Source organism: Podarcis filfolensis, assembly GCF_964270895.1.
Source record: "Podarcis filfolensis genome assembly, chromosome: 1".
NCBI lineage: Eukaryota > Metazoa > Chordata > Lepidosauria > Squamata > Lacertidae > Podarcis > Podarcis filfolensis.
In genome coordinates, this window is record NC_139604.1 from 76,557,158 (window position 1) to 76,578,576 (window position 21,419).

Genomic DNA, 21,419 nt, shown 5'->3' on the forward strand with positions numbered 1-21,419 from the left:
TCAAAATGAATGCAACATAAATATATTGCACCCTGCAATTGGTATTACTGTAACTGCCTTGCTAACAGGCAGGTTATTTTTGAAAATACATATTTATCAATGTCTAAAATGTTTACTAGTTATTAACATCACTATTCTACATGCATATTAAGAATACCTGCAGGGCTTTAAGAGAGACTATTTTAAAGTTGTAGAAGAAGCCTACTGAATATTTCTGGCCCTATCTCCCTGGATAATAATCACACAATTACCATTACACAAATTGCATAATTTTTGTTACTGCATTCTCATTCTTCTGTTGCAGCTCACTGCTGTCAGTGGCAGCTAAAAGCAACCTTCCTGGGTAAAGAGTCTGACTCCTACACACAAATTATGTGTACTGCCCTCCCCTCCTCCACCTTTTACTATCAAATACCTTGCATTTGCAAGTTGTACAAGGAGACCCGAGCATTGTCCATACGGAGCCACTAAGTCGTGCTATTCCATAGCCATCTTGACAAGTTTTTCTGATATCGTAGGTTATGTTATCAGCCAAACAAGGATCACTGACACAACGAGGGCAACATTCTCCTTCTGATATTGCTGTGAAGTCACAGGTGAGAGTGGGGCATGCAAGCGGCCAACAATCTACTTCACCTTCCTGGGAAAACAGAGAAAGACCCACAGTAAGTTACGTCAAACTATGAAACAAAACACCAATAGCGACTACTTCTTTGATCAACTTTTACTGTTAGGCCTGAGTCATTACCTAAAACTGGGGTGGAATAGGACTCCCCTTATTCCATTGTTGCCCATAATAGCAGAGGCTGGTGGGAGTTTGGGTACCTCAGTCTCTTGAAGGGTACAAGTTCTCCATTCTTGACTAAAATTCACTTACAAAATAGGCATATTCTGATCTGGCAGTAGTCTATACAGTGCAGTGTTGCTGGGCACCACATTTACAGCAGATTAAGGACCATGCACACATCTCTGATGGATAAATGCAGACCTCCAACCAGGGATGTGGATACACCATGCTGCTGTACAGTCGTACCTTGGAAGTCAAATGGAATCCGTTCCGGAAGTCCGTTCGACTTCCAAAACCAAAGTGTTTGACTTCCAAATCACAGCTTCTGGTTGGCTGCAGGAAGCTTCTGCAGCCAATCAGAAGCCGAGGAAGCCCAGTTGGATGTTCAGGTTCCAAAAGAACATTTGCAAACTGAAACAATCACTTCCGGGTTTGCGGCATTCGGGAGCCAAAACGTCCGAGTTCCAGGGCGTTTGACAACCAAGGTATGACTGTATATAAAACTCATTTGCTGAACTGGGTGATGTGATAATATATAGCTTCTGAATGAAAAGCCACAAATGGTTGAATTCTGAAGCACATTTTTGTTTTGATTTCATAGCCCTGTTATGCAGATGTGCATCTTCATCACAAATTGCTTGCTGGTTTCCCACAGGCATCTGGTTGGCCACTGATGCTGGCCAAGTTGGGCCATTGGCCTGGTCCTGCAGGCTCTTCTTATATTCTTTAAGCAATTTACGAGGCTATGTAAACTACTCATTTTAACAAAAGGAAACCATGAACCATATTATCACATCAGTACTGCAGTACTGCCACTAGCTATTTACAGTGTTAAGGCTAAATGCTATGTAGTAGTTTACAGACACTAAGAGATAATGACACAGTAGTTAACTCATCCAGAAATCATATGATAACTGACACCTCAGGATACAACGATAAATAATTCATTGCATTACTCTGCAGCATTTGCACCCAAAAATGCCATGAAATTCAGATTAGACAAAGTCACTGGTGAGAAAGGTAAGGTGATTCAACCTATTCTGGATGGGGTTGCGCTCCTCTTGGAGGAACAGGAACATTCCTTATTATTATTTCAGAAGTCTTTTAAAGTCTAACACTTAGTTTTATTGCTGCCAGTTTAAACATGTAGCATATTGTGCATTTGCTACTGTTAGGATATGTTCTTTGTCCAAAAGAAGTCCAGGAGCTTTCTTTTGAGTAAGCCAGCAGGGAATCACACTGTCAAGTTCTCACAACATGAAGTATGGAGATCCTCCCCCCCCCCCCCCCCCGCAGTAATGCATCCTAAACTGTATTAGGCAACATACACACTATACCTTTAAAGCACTTCGCCCCTCTCAAAGAATTATGGGCACTGTAGTTTGTTAAAGGTTGCTCTGTGAAGGGTAAACTATAGTTCCTAGAATTCTTTGGAGAAAAAGAACGTGCTTTGCTTGTGACGTCCACTGGAAGTTTTAACAATCTTTAGTTACTTATGCTGTGCATCACCAGATGTTTTTGAAGCTCTGAAATCACTTCAGTGAATTGCTATGTGGCACTGAAAAGCCCTGTTCTTTGGACCCTAGTGATTCCCCCCCCCCCCATTTCCGAGCATTATACTACTACTACAACAACAAAGCATGTATATAGTCCTTTAAAGGGTTGTTATAGTGTTTTTTTTTTTAAAAAAATATAGATTTTCTTTTCTCATAACAAATATCCAATATCATTACTAAACATTCATTTTTTAACTCCCCCCTCCCTGTTCACTTCCCTCAGCTTCCATTTCTAGTTTATTACATTAAATGATACATTCTATCTTATCACGTTGTTATATTTCTTGTTCTCTGTAAATAAAATTGTAAATGTTTATTTAAATCCTGCCAGTGAGTCCATTTTTGTTGTTGTTTCTGCAGATATATTGTAAAAGGTTCCAATATCACAATAGTGATTTTGATATTACATAGTATTAGTAATCTTTACAATTGCTTTGGGTAGCATTATTTCCATATTACATGACAAAGACTGCAGAGGGGATGAGTTGCCAAAAGCAACAGAACGAATTAACAGCACAGGCAAGATTTCCTGTAGTGATTTCCTTGTTCACAGTCAGGCCCTTAGCTGCTGCACTACACAGATTTTGACACTGAGAAGCCACATTTTCTGGCCTTAATTTCTAAATACTGATAATGACATATTGGGAGAATCTCCATCCCTCTGTTGACACAGGGATTCCACATGGCATCGCTAATGGATAGCCATCCAGTCTCTCCTTAAAAGCCTCTAATGAGTCCACCAACTAAAAATGTTGAATTCAGTTGCTCCCCCAAACAAATATTTGGAGTTCCTGGTTGAGGCTTTTCAGCCTAAGAATGTGCATGAGCAGCACACATTTGCATGTATATATGTTTGTGCAATCATCCCTAGGAAGCCCCAGCTGGATCAGGGCACAGTAACTGAACTAGACAGCAAAGCCCTCTCGCAGTTTTCAATTTAGAAATACAGCTATCTGTTTCCTCAATAAAACCTGCTATTACCTCCAAACTTGTTTCAGCAGCAAAACCGGCAGGCTTTCCTGGACAATTTGGTATGCAGATGTTCCCCCTAGGCTAAAGTAAAATACAGCTCTGCTTCTTATAGTCTTAACATGTATGTATTCTGTAAGGTGAAGAGATCAATCCTTTGTGTGCATAAATCTTGATGGTCTTTAATTCATGATGACCCCTCTAACCTCTACCTTTGTGAAATGTTCAGAATAATACGTTGCAGAGGAAGAGACACAAAATAAAGCTGGTGGAAGCTTTAAATTTTTTCCTCATGCCCAGACCAAAATGGTGAACATTGTAATGCCTTTGAAGATGCTGCATTTACGTTGAAGAAGTAAGTCAAATAAGCACCTTTTTAAACTTGCTACTTCATGTTATGTACCTTAGAATATATGTACAGTGGTACCTTCGTTCTCGAACGTGTCCGTTGACGAACGTTTCAGAACCCAAATGCTGAAAACCCAGAAGTAAATGCTTCCGCTGCGTGTTTCTCAACTGAATTTGCAGGCAGCCCTTTGCACCTCGGTTTTCGAATGTTTCAGAACTCAAATAGTCTTCCGGAACAGATTACATTTGAGAACCAAGGTACCACTGTATAGAGCTTTCCATACTGTATTTTGTGTCATGAGAAGAGAAGAGTGTGCATTTTTTATTTTTCAATATGGCGTTTCCATATCAATCTTTTACCTCTCTTGCATCTCTTAAGAAAAATATTTTATTGGCTTACATACCAGACAGCGGCACTGTTGACAGCTGTATGTCCAATTGTCTCCACTTCGGTACAGCTTGTGCCCATTCTGATCTAAACATTGACTGGTGACTCTGGTATCACATTCTGGGCAGCAGAAGAAATCAACACTGGGATTCTGACAATCACACGTAGTTCGTCGACAGAATATTTTGCCATCCTGTCAAGAAACAATCATTATCATTAAGTGTTTCTAAATAACGGATAGATCAAATTGGGGCAGTGCCTAGCAATGCGTGTTAGCAATTTGCATTTTATAGTATTACTCATGATACAGTTCACAAATATAAGTGATTGGGAAGCTCAATAGTCACATTTCAGAAACTCATACCATGCTCGTTGTTCTATAACAGGCAAGAGGTGACGCAGTATTATTTTTAAAAAAATCTTCTATAGCAATTCTCATAGTTCTGCTTGTGAATGAGGCTGCACAGACTCTTGCATAAATGGAAGAACACCTCTGGATTTAGTTTCACTTTTGCCTTCCAAATGTGATGGAGCATCTTTGGAAACAATCCTAAATTTAGTGTTTGAATGTATTGCAAAGCTATTTATTCAAAGAAGCAAGAATATTTGTTCATAAACATTCATGTACTTTTCTTTGCTTTCAACTGATGCATTAGCAGTAAACACCCAAGTTGGACTCAGTGCCATGTGGACTTAAGAGTGAAAACTGGCAAGGATTCTGATGGCAACTGTTCTATGATGGCACCAACTGTTGGGTGAAATGCAGTGTATGTTGCTCCACTTACAGACGACATTGCGTCCATTGCTGGAATGGGGAGGAAGCAATATCAGCAACTCTTCTTCCCATCCCTCCGCCCCCTAAATATACTCCAGCAGACCTCTCAGCTGTAAACTGCCTATCTCTACTTTCTATTGATGGATGACTTTCACCAGCAGAGTGACACCCATTGAATATCCAGATTCACATTGATCCTAGTTCTGAGATGCCTTAAATAAATACTATGAGTATTCCCACAGACATCAAAGACAAGATTATTTCTATTCCAAGGAGCAGCCAAAAACATATCAAGCAGCACCTATTTTCTACATTTTTCCTGCTTTCTAGCCAATATTGGGGTTTGTTTTATTCTGGTTAGTTTAGCATATTGTAAATGTTATCAAACTGAGGTTTGGATACTCTTTCCACTTATACAAGAAATATGCTCTCAAATTTCATCTTTGGAAGCTATGTGTGAATGGAAAAGTTCTCAACTTTACCACTTTAAACCATTGCCCTTGCAAATAGTTTCTTGGGTGCATTCTGAATGAATAAACGTTTCTATTAGTCACATAATGCGTATCATGAAGCAACAATTTTCTTCACAAATTTTTGAATAACCATGTAATTGTAGAGATAATATCTTCAATAATTTTGTGGCTGAACAGGTGGCACCATTAATTTAACAAAAATGCATTACACTGCAAAACCAGGCCTGTCAGAGGAATTTAATACAGCAAGTTAATGGAGGAACCTATCATCCTTTCACCTTCAGTTATATCTAGTTATGTTGTTGTTGGGTTTTTTACAGCTTGACTTACAGTCCAACAGAGGAAGTCATATCTAACAACTCAGCACAATTTCACATTCCTTTCTCGCTGAAATCAGGATGTAAAAGTGCTTCACTCCAGATTGGCTCATGCTCTCAGACTCATTTTTGAAAAACTTTTTATTTATACCTCTCGGAAATGAAGCTTTAATACCACAACTGCTAAATATTTACTCCTTGCATAGGATCCTGCACATTTCAGTGGCTACAGATTAAATTACAATCCTTCTGATAACTAGAGCATCAGTATTGTTTTAAAATGTAAAAAAGAAAGTATGCGTTGGCTTGATGGAAAAGGGAAAATGAGTTTATTCAAATTGTGAGGATGATAATTATAGGAATTATTGTGCTGGAAACTCTACCTGTTATTATAGGTGAATAAATAATTTCAATGCTTTTACATGCATAGCATTGAACTGAAATCTAGAATACTAATGAATTATTTCAAATTAGGTAGTGGGTTCTTCGTTTGCTGAACGGTTAATTCAAGCAAAACAAAAAACCCCACCCCCACCCAACTGCTTTTAAGAACAGGGTTTTCAGCCCACCTACTCATAGGCAATACTATCTCTCAAAGTTGTGTGCTTCCTACAGTAGGGTGAAGAAAAGAGACAGGTAGACCTGAGAAGTAGCTGGCACAGCAGCTGCTGAGACTCACTGTGCTGCTGAACTTCTGAAGAGACAACCATTATCTCCAGGTGAGAGTACAGTAAATTTGCAGTTCAAATGTGAAAATGTACATCAGTTATCAGTGGCATAGTAAATGTCAAGCTACGTTGTCACACAGCTACTTCACCCTGAGCTCAAACGTTGCCCATGTTTCAAAGAGCAAGAATGCTGGTTTTCGTGTATGAAAGAAGCTTACACCCAGTGCTTTCCCCCCCTGGGGGTACTCTAGCGTATGCAGTACAGGCACTTTTTCTTCTAGAATAAAAGCACTGCTTATACCAGTGCAGATAAACAAATTGAAGCAATCAGGAACCATTTCATAAAAGGTTGCAACTGCTTTTATTAATAAGAAAAGTATTTCTAGCCTTCATAGCTGTGGAACCCTGGAATATTAGAGAAGCCTAGCAAAGTTTTAGCGCCTAGTGAAAATTCAGAGGCACATCCAGACATCTGAGAAAGGGATGCTTCCAGTTCTGATCAATCAAATTTCTGTCCAGATATTGGAGTTTGGAATAGCCTTGTTTTGTTTCAAAAGTGGAATTAGAATTAGGAGTTTTGCATTTTTCCTTTAAAAACAAAAACAAAACAGCAACCCTGAATTCTATGCAGAACATTGTGCCTGAACATTACAGTGTGTCTCCCCACACAAAAACAAAGCAAGCAAGCAAACAAAAAAAAACACTTTCAAGATGCCTATGGTTAGCCAAAGGCTAGTTCCTTTCATGTCTTGCAGTGGGTGGTTATTATTATTGTTTAAGTGTTTCACTTCATGTTTTATTTGCATCTGTTTCATTTTGGCATTCATTTTTCCCTTTTTTAAAAAGACATTTTTGCTACCACCTGTGAGGGCAATGCAGCAGAGTTCAGCATCACTCAAGTTTTGCAATGGTTCATTAGTGATACTGAAATTAAATTATTCAAATTAAATATGTAGTGCAACCTAGTCCATATACTTGATGTAACTGGTATTTGGACTTAATTAGAATTTCATATTTTTCCAACACAGTTTTCAGTATCATTGGAATTATTATGCCTCTCGTAGTATTCTATGTTTTGTATACAGACCTGTTCACTCTGCACTCTACAGAGAGCAATTTGACCCCAATATTTCAGTGTCACAAATATGTAGCCTTTTCCGCTGCACAAAGTCTCTTGTTGCTTTGGAGTGTCAAATATCCATCTCTTAAAATAACCTCAGCAATTTCTAAATGATTCTTCCACTATGTGCACAGACTGAACAAGTGGGAAATATAGTCTTTTCATCTGATAAAATAAGAACGAAAAGCGAGCCGCAGTGACCAACATCACTATGACCACTACCAAACACCACTACACCTGTACTTCAACTAATTACACCAAGAGAAGTTACAAAAAGAATGTCATTTGAGCCCAGTGACAAGAAAGCAGCTAATACTTTGGAATAATCAGAGGTTTAGATAAAGGAAAAACTGGTGGTGAAATTTGTGTAACAAGTTATTTTAAAAGTTAGATGAATAATAGAATTGTAGAATTGGAATGGACCCCAAGGGACATCTAGTCCAACCCCCTATAATAAAAGAATCTCAACCAAAGCATCCATGACAGCTGGCCATTCAACCTCTGCTTAGAAACCTCCAAGGAAGTAGAGTCTAGAACTTTCCAAAGGAGACTATTTTTTTGGTTTAAAATCATGGCACTATAGTTTACCCCTCATAGAGATACCACCCCAGCACTCTTAACAAACTACAGATCCCAGGATCCTTTCCAAAACTAAATTTCTATAAATTATAAGCACAGGTTCAAGGAATCAATTAAAATCACAAGTGCACTTCCATTCATTTCTAGTAGGGTGGTTTATATCAATAAATGAAACCTGTCAAGTATTGCTTGTATGCTCATGCCCAAGTCTGGAAAGGGGGACTCTTAATGGTGAACTTAACTACTTCCTCCTCAAGTGATTAAAACCCAAGCTTGAAGTGCAATTAAATTTGAACCCAGATCATAATTGGTTTCTCAGTTCCATTGCCAGGATCACTGCCACTAGAGTGGATCACCTTCTTCTCAATTAACTGGTGGTGGGTCACAATGGAGAGTTGTTGCTGGTGAGGCCCCCCTTCCTTTCTCCCTGGCATGATGAGCATTAAACACTAGCATTCCAGGTGCCAAGGACCCTTGGAAATGTGGTTATCCATGGTGCCCAAGTCTTTGGAGATGCTGGTGAAGTTCCCCTGAGTCAGGCATGGAAAAGAACTCTGGAGCTCATTAAGCCTGCCTCAGAAAATCCAAGCAGAAGAACTGCTTGCTCACTTTACACCTACTGAATAAAACGGAGCTCTGTTTCTTCTTTACATCCAGTAAAGAGCGCTGAAGCCACTGTAGGGGCAAAGAACAAATGCGAGGGAGAAGCCAAGGGCCCCATGAGGCATGGAATCCTCATTACCACTTTTGTATTTTGTCCCTGCAGGGTCTTTCATCACTCCCATACGGAATAATGGCTCAATTTATTTATACAGGGGCAGGCAAAAGGCACTGTAGAAGAAGGTGTAATGTTGAAAGATGACTCACAACGTTGGCTTCTTTCCCCGTCCTCGCTGGTGCACCTTTATTCTTGCCCAATTCAATATAATGCAAGCTACTATGTTTAATGGGGCCATAATAAAGAGGTGCAGGCATGATAAATTGTGGTGGTAGAAGGAATACAACCTCCCATATTTCCACCCCTGAATTGACTTGGAAAGCTTTTTCTGGTCTGGCAGGGGGAGGGGAGAACCTCAAATTATTTCCAAGTGAATCCAAAGCAAATTTTCCAAAGTTCACCCATCTCAAGTTCATGGTGTAGACATTGTGCTCCATAATCTAGGGTATGTATTTTCCAGGATGCTTAACAGACATATGAAGGCCTTGGATGCCTGAAGAATGATAAATCCCAGAATCCCTGGCATAATGATGCACTGCATTAAAGACACCAAAAGGGAGAGAGGAGGAAACAGAGAGGCCTCAAGAGAGGACCTCCCATTACCACAACTGCCTGGTATGTTGAAAAAGACAGGCAAGGTATTAGAAGGGAGGTTCACAGGTAGGAGTGTGAGGGAATGTTTAGACTCTTGTTCTGCTGCTTGTCATGGGGCCAGAATTTGCAACTGGGTTCGGAAAATAAACACATGGTACGTTTCTAAATATTCAGAGTGGAATCCAGTTTGTCTGTTATATTAAAGGGAGAGTTTTTGATGCAGTGGATACCACCGCTAACAGAAGGAAGGGAATTTTGGCTGATTCCTTCTTTGCCCCCTTCAGCCATCTTGGCCCTCTGAAAATCTGCTCCTGGGGGCTGGGGAACACCCCAGAACTGCCTAGAAGGTGATATGGGAGGCTACAGAGCGAAGGAAGAATATGAAGATTACCTTTCCTGCTTTCCATCAGCAGAGGTTTGCATCAGACCAAAGACTCTTCTGCAAATGGAAGGGGCGCCTTCCATTTGCATATTGTGCACCAGTTATTTTTTTGAACACAAAGGTAAGCCATACGATGGCCAAGCAATTTGGTTTGTTGAGATCCACTTTGAATCAAGCAGATGATAATATGTACATCACTATTTAAATCATGTCTTCCCCCATATATTGTCCATCTTGGGAATCTCTTTTCAGGGAACACTAGCTTCCATACTAGTAAGTCAGTAAAGCTGCTTTATTTTTTTTGGGGGGGGGGAGAAAACAGGATTAAAGACAACACAGCTCCGCCAATGCTGTTATAATTCACATAAGGCTTGAGGGATGTACTCTGAGAAAGCAGAGAAAATCTACTTCAGGCTACTTTGGGTAATGAATGCACTCAACTAATTAAGCTGTTAGAATTTTAATGTTTTAGCAAATTCTGCCCTCATTCATAGGAACAAAAACCAGTATGTTTAGAGAGGATTAGATGAAATATTATGTCTGGTGGATTGCTGCAGTAATCCCTTCCTCACTTATCTGTGAAATATTATTATTATTATTATTTTAAAAAGGTGTCTTCACATGGTCCAAACCTGGGCACATTATGCCAGAATTGGATATCATTGGCCATGGGGTGGACTATCTAATTCCACATTCACATATGAAGCAGTGTTGGGACAATTAGGATTTTGTTAGCTATTTCAGCGAGCTAAGAGTACATTCAACAGAACATTTTATGGAAAGAGGTTTTATTTTATTTTATGTGTCTTATGTGAAAGATACCAGACTCTGTTTCAATTAAGGCACTGAAAAATTCATACATAATTTACTAGAGCCAATTGTTATAGAATATTAAAATAACTTTTAATAAATAGTCCTGACTAACTAGCAATAAACTGTATTAAGACCCATAAACAGTATATGCTGGCCTTAGCATAGTCATATTATACCATCACTAGGACTTGGAATGCTCAGAAAAGTTGAGATGCTCCCACCAAATGATGATATTGTAGCTCTTTATGGTGGTATTATCCCTATTTCGTTCCTCAAAATATATTCTCAATAACTTCTTCCTGACTGTGAAGCAGTCCTTCTGGAGACGTGCACACAAGTTGAGGTAATTTTAATATGTTTTAGTATTTTGACTTTTGTATATTTTAAAGTATGGTTGTGATTTCTTCTTGATTTTACTGTTTTTTTCTTTTGTAAACCACTTTGAAGTTTTCAAGTGGTGTATAAATTTTATGAAATAAATAAATGTGCCATTTTTGCCACCAGAAGTTCCTTTTGCAAGAATGCAAGGTTCCTCCTAAATTTTCAGGTAATGCTTTTGGAAAGAGGAAAAGTAGACTTATAAAACCATATTTTGCATGCATGATTGCATCATAAATATTCTTAAAATGTTGCTTGAGGTGGGTTCCTATTCCCAGTGTTCCAAAATGCAATACAACTGGAGAGTAGTGGAGATTGCTTCTGTTGCAAATATTTCTGATACAAATATTCCAAGTAAATTTCATATTTCACAAATTCACCACTTTTGACCTCTATAGAGTCTCAAACATAATTCTCTACGAGGGCTAATGTAGCACAATTGTGAACTAGGAAATTCCCAGTCCAAATTCCATCTCTGCAACAAGCTCACTGGGTGATTTTTGTGATTATAATAATGATTTACCTTACAGGGTTTTATGGATTCCTGCAACAATGCTCTGAATACTAATGAACTATAAATGTTGTGTGTGTTGCTGCCACCATACAAACCTCTGCTGGTGAGGGCACTTTTGTTTGAAAGGCGTGAGTGAAAAGTATGAGTGAGGGCTATCTATCATACAGGGAAAGGTTTCCCTTAAATGTAATTTTTTGCATCCAGCAGTGTTCATCTTTTCAGTCACCTACAACTGTCCCAGGGCACTGAAGTTTCTTCTCACAGTTTCATAAATAGAAGAGTTGTATAGACCAGGAAGTTTACTTGTTGTTTTCTCATACCAGTTTTGCATTGATGCAAACCTGCTTGCTAGAGTGAATTTGCTTTGGGTTTTTTTAAGGAATCAAGAAAAGATTAATTCAGATTACAACTCTCCAGGGGGAGCCCAGGTGATTTTGGAAGAATTCAGCCTACAGTCTGAAATGGATTTAGTTCTTTTAAAATGGGTTTCTTATTTTAAAAAATACGCAAGGAAAAGAAGAAATTGGATTATTAAAAGAGTAAAAAAAAAAAAAAATCAAACAGGAACTTACCTTACAAGAGCAAACAGAACACCTGTCTTTCTTCAGTGTCCATACCTGGCCATTCCGTTTCAAGCCTCCTTCATGTGTGCAGTCACCAGTGCAGGATGGTCCAGATGGACAGAGGCAATCAAATCCTCCTGCCAGGTTCACACAGGCGGAGTCATTCCAGCAAGTGTGAGTCCTCAAGGCACATTCATCAATATCTGCACAATACAGAAGAGTTTATTGGGCTTCAGCAAGTTGTGTGATCCATAGTTCTTTGGGAACATCAAGTATTTACTTGAGACTGGATTTGTAGGCCTGCTTTGCTAAGAGCATATATACTTTCTACACCCACACTCTTAAAATGATTTCTTTAAAAAGGTTATTTCTCAAGTTGAATCAAAACCAAGTAAAAGAAATAAGAAACAACTTTTAGAAACTTCTGTTCTTGCATTATTATAACTCTTCCTAGATGCTTAATGGTTAAGAGATTATGTTGCCTCTCGAGGGCATAAAACAATGATATTTTTTTTAAAAAAAATAACGGAAGGGGACCAGTAGTTGTCTTTTTTAAAAAACATACTGAGTAGGAGTAAATTGCTCCTAAGTAGCAGGCTATTCTTGGATTTGTACAGGAAAAGGAAGTAGTAAGGACATAAGTAAGCTTTTGCATGAGCAAATACACTTCCATGCTAACAGCAGTCGTAGGGTTTTCCCATGTTAGAAGCAGGGAGGAAAGGGAAAGTGCCATGAATAAACCTTCAGGCAATTTGGCCTTAAGTGTTTTGGTGTTTGTTTTTTTTAAAGTAAGGGTTATATTATTTTATCACAAATAATCTAATTTCAGAGACTTCTTTCCTCCAGTGCTGTACTGCTGACACAAGGAAACCACTGACATGAGCAATTAAATATGCCTACTTGGTCTCTTATGTGTTTTACTCCCCCAACGCTATACTGTTCATACATAAGAGACACAGCTAAGATAATATATGAACCAGTTACTATTACAGATGAAATAAAACACCTGTCTTTAGCAGAAATAAGACAGTCCTCTCAAGCTGAAATTTAGGGTAGTAGCAATAAAATTGAAACAGAAAATCCACCTCATATTTCTCGGTTAGAAGACGCACTTATTCTAACCCCAAAGGAATCCAGAGCAAAACGTATTTCTAATGTCTCTCTATTCTGGGCTTGTATTCAAGTGGCACAGACAAATTAGTGTGGATCTAATTACAGAGCATTAGCAAAGTAGCACTTGCTCTCTAGACAAGAGTCACTCACAATAATAATTCTACAACAACAGCCCTGTTTACAACTTTCACAGTTAGTGTGCTTTGCAGGCCAATTGAGGAAATGAGCAGAGATGATATTGTCTCTTTATGTGATGAGAAGAATTCGTGAAGTTGAAAAGATTTTCAGTTCAGGGATCATCCAGTCATTCACACACACATATTTTAGCTGAGGAAGTGCAAACTACACCAACAATGGAGAAGCATAATAATAAGTTACAACAATATATTTAACTGAAAGCTGCATAGAAGACAGAATTGTGACCCTACCTGTAGGTTAAAAAAAGAGCCTTTGAGGATGGGGGATTCAGAAGCTCAACAATATCACTTACACTGTGTCCTTTTTTAGCTCACAATTTGTTTTGTCTTAGATTGCAGTCATATCGTCCCTGAGACCCTAGGACCCATCAGATCTCCCTAAGGGGAGGAGGAGAGAAAAGTCCAGCTTTGGAGAGGAAGGTGTTGAAGGTTGTGGAAAAGTTCCTGCAGAAGGTTCCTTTCCAACACTGAACAGCGAAAAGGAGGTGCTCACAAGGGGTGTTCTAGGCAAGGTTGCAGATCTGTCCTAAACTGGCATAATTTATTCCACTCCCATTAAATTCTTTGTGAGGGAAAAGTTTCTCAAAAACAAAGAAACCCGCAGAAACAAAAAAAATAGCAACAGCCACTTAGAACAGGAAAATAGGAAAGCACCATCCCACCTTCTGCCCTATCTGGAAGGACACAGGAAAAGGGAGTTAGTCCCCCTTTGTTCCCCTCTGCCTACCCTTTCGGATTGTCCTATTTGTTTCACTGGTGCTCAATGAGCAGCTCAAAAGTTTGCATGTAGACATTTCAGCAGCAAACAAAAATTACTGGTTCATTGCCTCTTAGAGATGTGGCAATGTTAATTAAATACCGCAGAAAAGCAGCAAAACATATGAGCCCCATTTGCACAAATCTATTTTTAGCTACAATGCACAATTAGACTTCCTATTCATTCATATATATATATATATATATATATATATATATATAATGAAAAATGATCTTACCATATATTCATATATGATATGAAAAATGATCTTACCATATATTAGCATAGCAAAAGATTTTCTTTTGGCTGTGATTTAAAAGATTACATGCAGGATGGAATGTGCAATTTACAACACAAGTGGCAAGCAGCGATTCTATCGTCCATTAGAATGTTGTTGAATTGTGCACTCCGGGCATCAATAATAGGGTTAAATCTACTCCTTCACTGCAAGCTCCTTAAGTGCTTCTCCCTTAATTATGTTTCATGTCCCTCCCCATCCCTGGAAAAGAAAAAGAGCCACAAGGGAAGGTCTATTTCTGGTTGGGAAAAGGACAGGAGGGAAAAGGGTTAAAAAGCCTCTCTGTCTAGTTTTCTATTTAAACACAACCTTCCCCAGGCTGCACACACATATACATCACAATGCTCTGCTTAATGTGTAGTTTGAGTCTCAGTTTGCAATAATGTTCCCATTAGACAGTTCTCCTTCCCTAGAAGACCTCTCTTGCAGTGATCATTTTGCTGTTTCATTCTGACAAAATAAATAGCCATAATGTGGCCATCTTCAAGGACTATTAATGTGCACATTATTTATTAGTTTTTTTCTTGATTTTCCATATAATAAGGAATGCAACTTGAAAGGAGCACTTTAGGTAATGAAAAGGTGGCTTGGTACCTTCAAACCAAATACCATGTACTGTGTTCCAGCTGCAAGAGAATCATGAAAAGGAAAGCTATATACTTATAATAAAACTAAGGCCATGAATAAATTGATGAGAAGTAATTGTTTTAATGGGAAAATACAAACTAGTTACCTTAACTTTCTTCTCATTGTTTCTCTTTTCAGTAGGCTTTCACTTACACTTCTGGTTAAAAATGTCACTACAGCCATGCTTGGGTGTTTTTGCATTGAAAAGATGCAAAATAATGTTTTCCTTTGCTGTGTTAAGGTTTCATTCTACACCATGCATAACATATGAATCGGGGCTAAAGAATAGATTAGAGGCATAGATTTTACAGTTCAAAACAAAAAGAATTTCACAGATGAGCATGGGGCCATATTGCCTACGAAGTTCCATGTAATTGCTTTACTTGCAACACAGACTCTAATTCTACTTCCGTGCAATTTAACAGATTTATGAGAAGCCAGATGTTGGCAATTATGGAAACCAACATTATTCATATTCTCAGTACAACAGACCTGTTTGCACTGCAAAACCCAACGTAATCTATTATACATATAACCAAAGGAGAAGAGGCATCCTATTTACATACCCCCAAATACTTCATGCTGAGAGCTCATAAACAGCACTGCCAAAAGCAGCAAACCTTGCCAATGAACAAATAATAAAGCAAAAAGCCCAACACCTTGTCATAACTCCGTTTAGGATCCTAATGCAAATTATAGTTTATTATGTTCTTGTGTTTGTTATTTAATATCAGCCAGTAATCAAAATATCAGGCTCAAAAAAGTGGCATCCATTCCAACTTCAACTTGGAACACAATTAAGACTACTAAACAAGGCAAATGTTTTAAACCTATACATGAAGCATTATTAGTGCTTCATGACACAATTTAAGGAGCTAGTTTTGAAGCACAAAGACCAAAACGAAATGGGTCTGGTCTACATGAGGATTTTCTTGCCTACGAGCCTTCTCTTCTTTCCTTATACAGTGGTACCTCGGGTTACATATGCTTCAGGTTACATACGCTTCAGGTTACAGACTCCGCTAACTTAGAAATAGTACCTTGGGTTAAGAACTTTGCTTCAGGATGAGAACAGAAATCGTGCTCCGGCGGCGGGGTGGCAACGGGAGGCCCCATTACCTAAAGTGGTGCTTCAGGTTAAGAACAGTTTCAGCTTACGAACGGACCTCTGGAACGAATTAAGTACTTAACCCGAGGTACCACTGTAGTCTCACCCTTCCATTGTAGTCCTTAAATGGGGCCCTGCTTTTAATCCTTCTCAGTTCAGAAACATTACCATGGTAAGGATCCCCAACACCACCACAAAGCTTGGTCATTTACCCCATAATGCAAGTTAAGTAATGCATTCCCCTTGCTCATGACAGGAGCCAGTAACCAGAGGCAAGCAGAGCTATGCTCACTAGCTAAGCAGGCCTTTGCCTAGCTTGCCTTACTGCTGAAGTGGAAATGAAGGTTTTAAAATATGCTCAGATGCATCAGAATAGTTGACCCTAATCTCCTCCTCCTCCTCTTCAAACTGGTGAAGTGATTGCATTTGTGAGCCATTTGAAGTATCACTCTACTTGTGATTCCCAGAAACTGGTGTTCAGAGATATACTGTCTCTGACACTGGAGGGAGTGCACGGCCATCATGGCTAGTAGTGATGGATAGCCTCAACTGCCATGAATTTGGGTAATATCCTTCTAAAACCATTAGCACATCTTGTGGTGAGGTACTATGTGTTTTGTGAAGAAGCGCTTTCTTTTGTCTTGACAGAATCTTTCAAAATTCAGCTTCATTAGATGGGCCTAAGTACTATCAGGGAGGGAGAAAAGCTTGTTCTTTTCTTCTTTATCTACCCCTGCATAACCCTATACACATCTATCAAGTCCCTCCACTTTGCCCTTTCCCCTAAACTAAAAAGCCTCAAATGTAACCTTTCCCCAAAGGAGAGTTGCTCCACACACTTGATCATTTTGGATGCCCTTTCTAAATGCTTTCCAGCTCTTAAACAACCCTCTTTAGGTTATGAGGCTAGAACTGTACACAATATTCCAAGTACGATTACACCACAGATATACAGAATGACGTGAAATATAGGCCATTCTATTTTCAGTTGGTCTGTTTTCTTGAGTGTCCTGGTTCCTGCCCCAAACACCACAACCGAGGCACTTAAGGTGTGAATGGGAAGAAAGTTTTATTTAAGGCTAACAATGGTACAGGTCAGGCTACAGGGGCAGAACAGCAAAGGCACACCTAGACAATTCAAGCACAGCATCAGGACAGTGCCAGATTTCGGGTGGATCCCCTGCACAGGGGGTACAAAATAACAACAACGCCTATATTTATACGGGTTCCTACTCAAAGTTAGGGCCCAGTCAGGCAGGTGATTGAGTTGCCGCAACTATGATACAGTGTACTTGAGAGCATGCACAGAATGGAAGGCAAGAGAGAGGAGGGCATGAAAATAAATATTTAGGGGGCACACCAAAATTTGTCCTCACTCGGGGCACCATATTACCAAAGTCAGCCCCTGATCAGGAGTCAAAGACTGGATGGAAGCTGCAAAGATGTCTCAACAAATGGCCATGCCCCACCCACCAGCTTTTATCAAGAGGCTTCTCTAAGGGGTGCCAACCAGTTCTCAGTGATGGAGGTTTTATTTGTGTGGGGGGGGGGGTTGTCGTTGCATTTTGTTTGATTACATTTTATCATATGCTTCCTTAAATCTCTGAAAATCATATTTTTTATTTTTAAAAATAGTTTTTTTATATAAAAACTCTGCTACATTTATTTTTACTTACCGCATTTATCAGAGAACCAGAACAAATAGAAAGAGCCTTACTCAGTTGCATAAACAAACCAGGCTCTGAAAAGAGAGAGGCCTTATGAAAGATTGTATTACTTGGAGGTAAGTCTTACTGTGTTTGTTGGGGCTTCTTCCCAATGAAGTGCACATAGTCTGTGCAGTACCAAAATGGCTTTAGAACAGAGAGACTCATTTAAACTGAAAAATTCTTCCATTTTTCAAATTGTAAACGAGGAGTAAGAAAAGCACATAATGTTAATTGCACTTGTAATTAGGAAAAATTGATATAAACATATCTTAGGTAAACTGAATATTTTTCTTCCTCTTCTTGGCATGAATCTTAAATCAATTTATTCATGAGAAGAGCTCTACTGAAATCACCTGAACAAGCAAAGTGTGTTCAGCATCACAATGGATAATTTCTACTGACATGTAGCTTGATTAAAGATTGTGTCCAGGCTTGGTGTCCAAGACATGGATGAAGAGTAATGAAATACTTCTGATTTTGATGTAATTTGCATCTCTATTCAGACAGTTTCTTGCTTGTCAAAAATGCAAATATCCTCATGAAAACTGAAATGCACAAAATTCAGCTCAGCTCCAGTTTAGATTACTGACAACACAATCCTATGCATGTCTACTAAGATGAAAGTTCTCTTTAGTTCAATGAGACATACCGGTACACCCATGTTAGTTTCTGAAAGGCTGAAGGATTAATCAAATGGAAGAGATGGAGGGCTTGGGTACTTCTAAATGGTCCTAGCAAACCCATTCAAATGTAAGCAGAGTGGTGCGGGATCCAGCCATAAGAAAGCAGCAATCATATACTGGTATGTGCAGAAATGGGAAACAAGCCTTCACTGAGTTACTGCTAATTTGGGTTAGTAGTGGATTCAGGCAGAGCACTTCGCTGGCCTCAATCTGGCCAGCTACCCCTCACATGCTTCTACTGCTCAGAATCTATCTCTACCCTGTGCATTTGAGAATGTAGTCATCATGGATCAAAGTAAAGTTGTTGCAGAATTTCACATATCTGCCAGGCGTGAGAGGACATAAGATATTCCAAGTGACTTTTTTTTAAAAAAAAGAAACCACTTTTAAATGCTTAAAATAGCTGTTTAAAACTATTTTTTACTGGTAATCTTACTGTTTTACTGTAAGCTGCTGTGAGGTTGTAGATGTTTTTACAGCCAAGTGGTGTATGAATTTTATGAGGTAAAATAAATAAACCCAATAAAAATTCAAAACATCCTGGTGTTGTAAGAACTATCATTTCCAGCATCTGTTTAAAAATACGTATTTTTCATTTGTCCTAAACTGTTCCACAGTAGCATAGTTTGTTACAGTTACCTTCATCATCCAGTCATTAGAAAGCAGCAATCATATATGTGCAAAATGGATAACAAGCCTTCACTTAGTTACATCACCATCATCAAAACTATTTCTTTTAAATCTAAATAATATGCCTTTCCATCTAAACCCAATCTACCAGTCTCTCTTCCCATTATTCTCTCTTCTAAACCTCCGCAACTGTCTCAGTTTTCAACTCTTTTCAGCAACTGGTCTCTCCCCTCCCCAAGATCCCCAAAGTAGATCCTCAGTCTATGGCATAACCAAAAATATATGCTTATAATAAACATGCAATTTTGTAATATATTCAGCACCTATTACACAGTTGATATTGCCACAATACCATTCAAAAATGTGACCAATAATGAGCAGAAGGAGTGGACAATAGGCAGGAAAATCTTCAGTTTGGTCTTTCTCATATATTCTGAATACTTCAGTTTTTAACTGATTTCTACTGAGAATTTTAGTATTTTATTATATATTTTTAAAGCATCTTAGAGGGTTTTTTTTTTTCAATTAAGAGATATATAAAATATGTTAAATAAAAATGACTGCTGCAGAAATGCAAAGTATATGGAGTGCCAGGCAGTTTTCCCTATAACACCGTAGATGGCATCAGTTGCAAGAGAGAATTCCCTTCTCAGATTTCATGACTATATATTGATAAATTGATTATATCAAGATTATGCCAAGGAATGACATCTGCAGACTTGATAGTCAATGAATTTGTCATTTATTGTGTAAACAGTATGTTATATTTAAAACTCTTTTTTAGCAGATTCATGATCAATCATGAAGGAAATAGCTCTCAAACTAGCCTGATTTCTCAAGTAGAAATACTACATTTTGATGCGAAGATTTAACGATATCAACTATATGAAATCCAGCAAAGCCGCATGATAAATATGACCCTTGCATTTCTTTTCTGGGAATGCAATATGTACATCCATCTGTAGAAAACTATTCTGATTCATTTACCTTAACGTTTCTAGCTTCTTTTAGACAGACTGGACATTTGCTCTTACTATTTGAGGGGAAAGTACCAGTTGCTATTTATTTGGTGTTATTACTGTATTATTTCATTTTGTTTCTATGTTTTTAAGAGATGCAGCCACGTCAATTTCAATGCAAAGAAAAAGCAGTAGGCAGCCAGAGGAAACAGGGAGGTAGGCAAGTCATAGAATCAAACGTTTTGGAAGGTACCCCGAGGGTCATCTAGTTCAACACCATTGCAATGTAGGAATCTCAACTAAAACATCCATGGCAGATGGCCATCCAACCTCTGCTTAAAAACCTCCAATGAAGAGAGTAAGTAAGTGGTGCAAGCACTGAGTGATGGGCTCAGATAAACAGCCAGGAAGGGCCAGGGCAGCTCCCAGCAGCCGTACTGCTCAGCTGCTACTGTGCACCTGCCCCTGAGGCTGCTGTTTTGGCTTCAGCCGTGTCAGAGGCTATGGAGGAAGAAGCGTCAGCAAAGTAGGACTGTGGCTGAAGAGCTGCCTCAGCAGGGAAGAGGCCTCCATCATCGACCACCACTCCTTTTAATTCTCCTCCCCATAGCCACTGATGACAGTAACACAGAGCTCTTGGGACTGGGGTGAGCTGTGAGGGGATGGGGACTGACTCCAGGGGGTAGAGTTTGGAGGGTAGGAGAGCTGTGAAGGAGTGGTGTGTTTGGCAATTTACAAAGAGAGGGGTTTGGAACTTGGGTTGATGGGTAGGCAAGCAATGTAAACCAGGGCAGCAGCCCCCTGGTTATTTTACAATATTTATATGCTGCCTTTCCAGTGAATTGTTTGAGTTGTGCATGACTGCGCAATATGGTATGTATTGCATTTCACAGAGTTTTGTAACTAAACAAGACTGAGTGGGAAGAGGAGTGAGAGGTGGGTAGCAAGGGATGGATGCTAACAGAGTTATCTTGTAGTTGGGGCTACCAAGATTAAGCTGTGTTCATGTGCACATACTTGTGCATTCTAAGTCAGGGGTGTAGAAACTGGTCACCCAGATGTTGATGGACTACAACGCCTATCATCTCTTACCATTGGTAAGAAGTTGGTAGACGTCCGAGCCCAAATCCTATTTACACATTTTTGTTTATACTGTTATCGTTTTATAAAACTGACTCATTAAAATGCCAGAAGCAGAACACAGTTTTTTAGAGGTGCCACTTTCTACCCTCCCCTTTGCTTAATTACTTCTCCGAGTAATTTACCTCTGTGCTTCATTATAATTGCAGCAGAAAGCAGAGAAACAATGAAAGCAACTACTGCAAGTTCATTTACTTTGTTTCCCCGACACTTAAAATGTTCCTGTGGCACCAAACTTCATCAAGAGTAATTCTGC

At 39.0% G+C, this 21,419-nt stretch overlaps 1 protein-coding gene and 1 long non-coding RNA gene across 7 annotated transcripts in view; one reads left to right on the forward strand and one right to left on the reverse strand.

Moving 5' to 3' along the window:
- Nucleotides 1-11,926, forward strand: part of LOC310756441 — a 56,436-nt gene extending 44,510 nt beyond the window's left edge. The window contains exons 3-7 of one of the 3 annotated variants that reach the window (XR_014544877.1): nucleotides 6,229-6,332; nucleotides 9,159-9,313; nucleotides 9,577-9,795; nucleotides 10,286-10,830; nucleotides 11,759-11,926. This is a non-coding gene — a long non-coding RNA (uncharacterized lncRNA). Of the gene's footprint in view, nucleotides 1-6,228; nucleotides 6,333-9,158; nucleotides 9,314-9,576; nucleotides 10,831-11,758 lie in introns of all 3 variants that reach the window. The other 2 variants (XR_014544876.1, XR_014544878.1) reach the window with 2 other exon arrangements.
- Nucleotides 1-21,419, reverse strand: part of NELL1 (neural EGFL like 1) — a 374,882-nt gene that overhangs the window by 6,114 nt on the left and 347,349 nt on the right. For all 4 annotated transcript variants that reach the window (XM_083598461.1, XM_083598460.1, XM_083598463.1 and 1 more), the window contains 3 exons: nucleotides 11,952-12,145; nucleotides 4,065-4,241; nucleotides 416-640 (listed from right to left, as the gene is read on the reverse strand). In XM_083598461.1, the coding sequence (XP_083454587.1) occupies nucleotides 416-640; nucleotides 4,065-4,241; nucleotides 11,952-12,145 (596 nt within the window). The remainder of the gene's footprint in view (nucleotides 1-415; nucleotides 641-4,064; nucleotides 4,242-11,951; nucleotides 12,146-21,419) is intronic.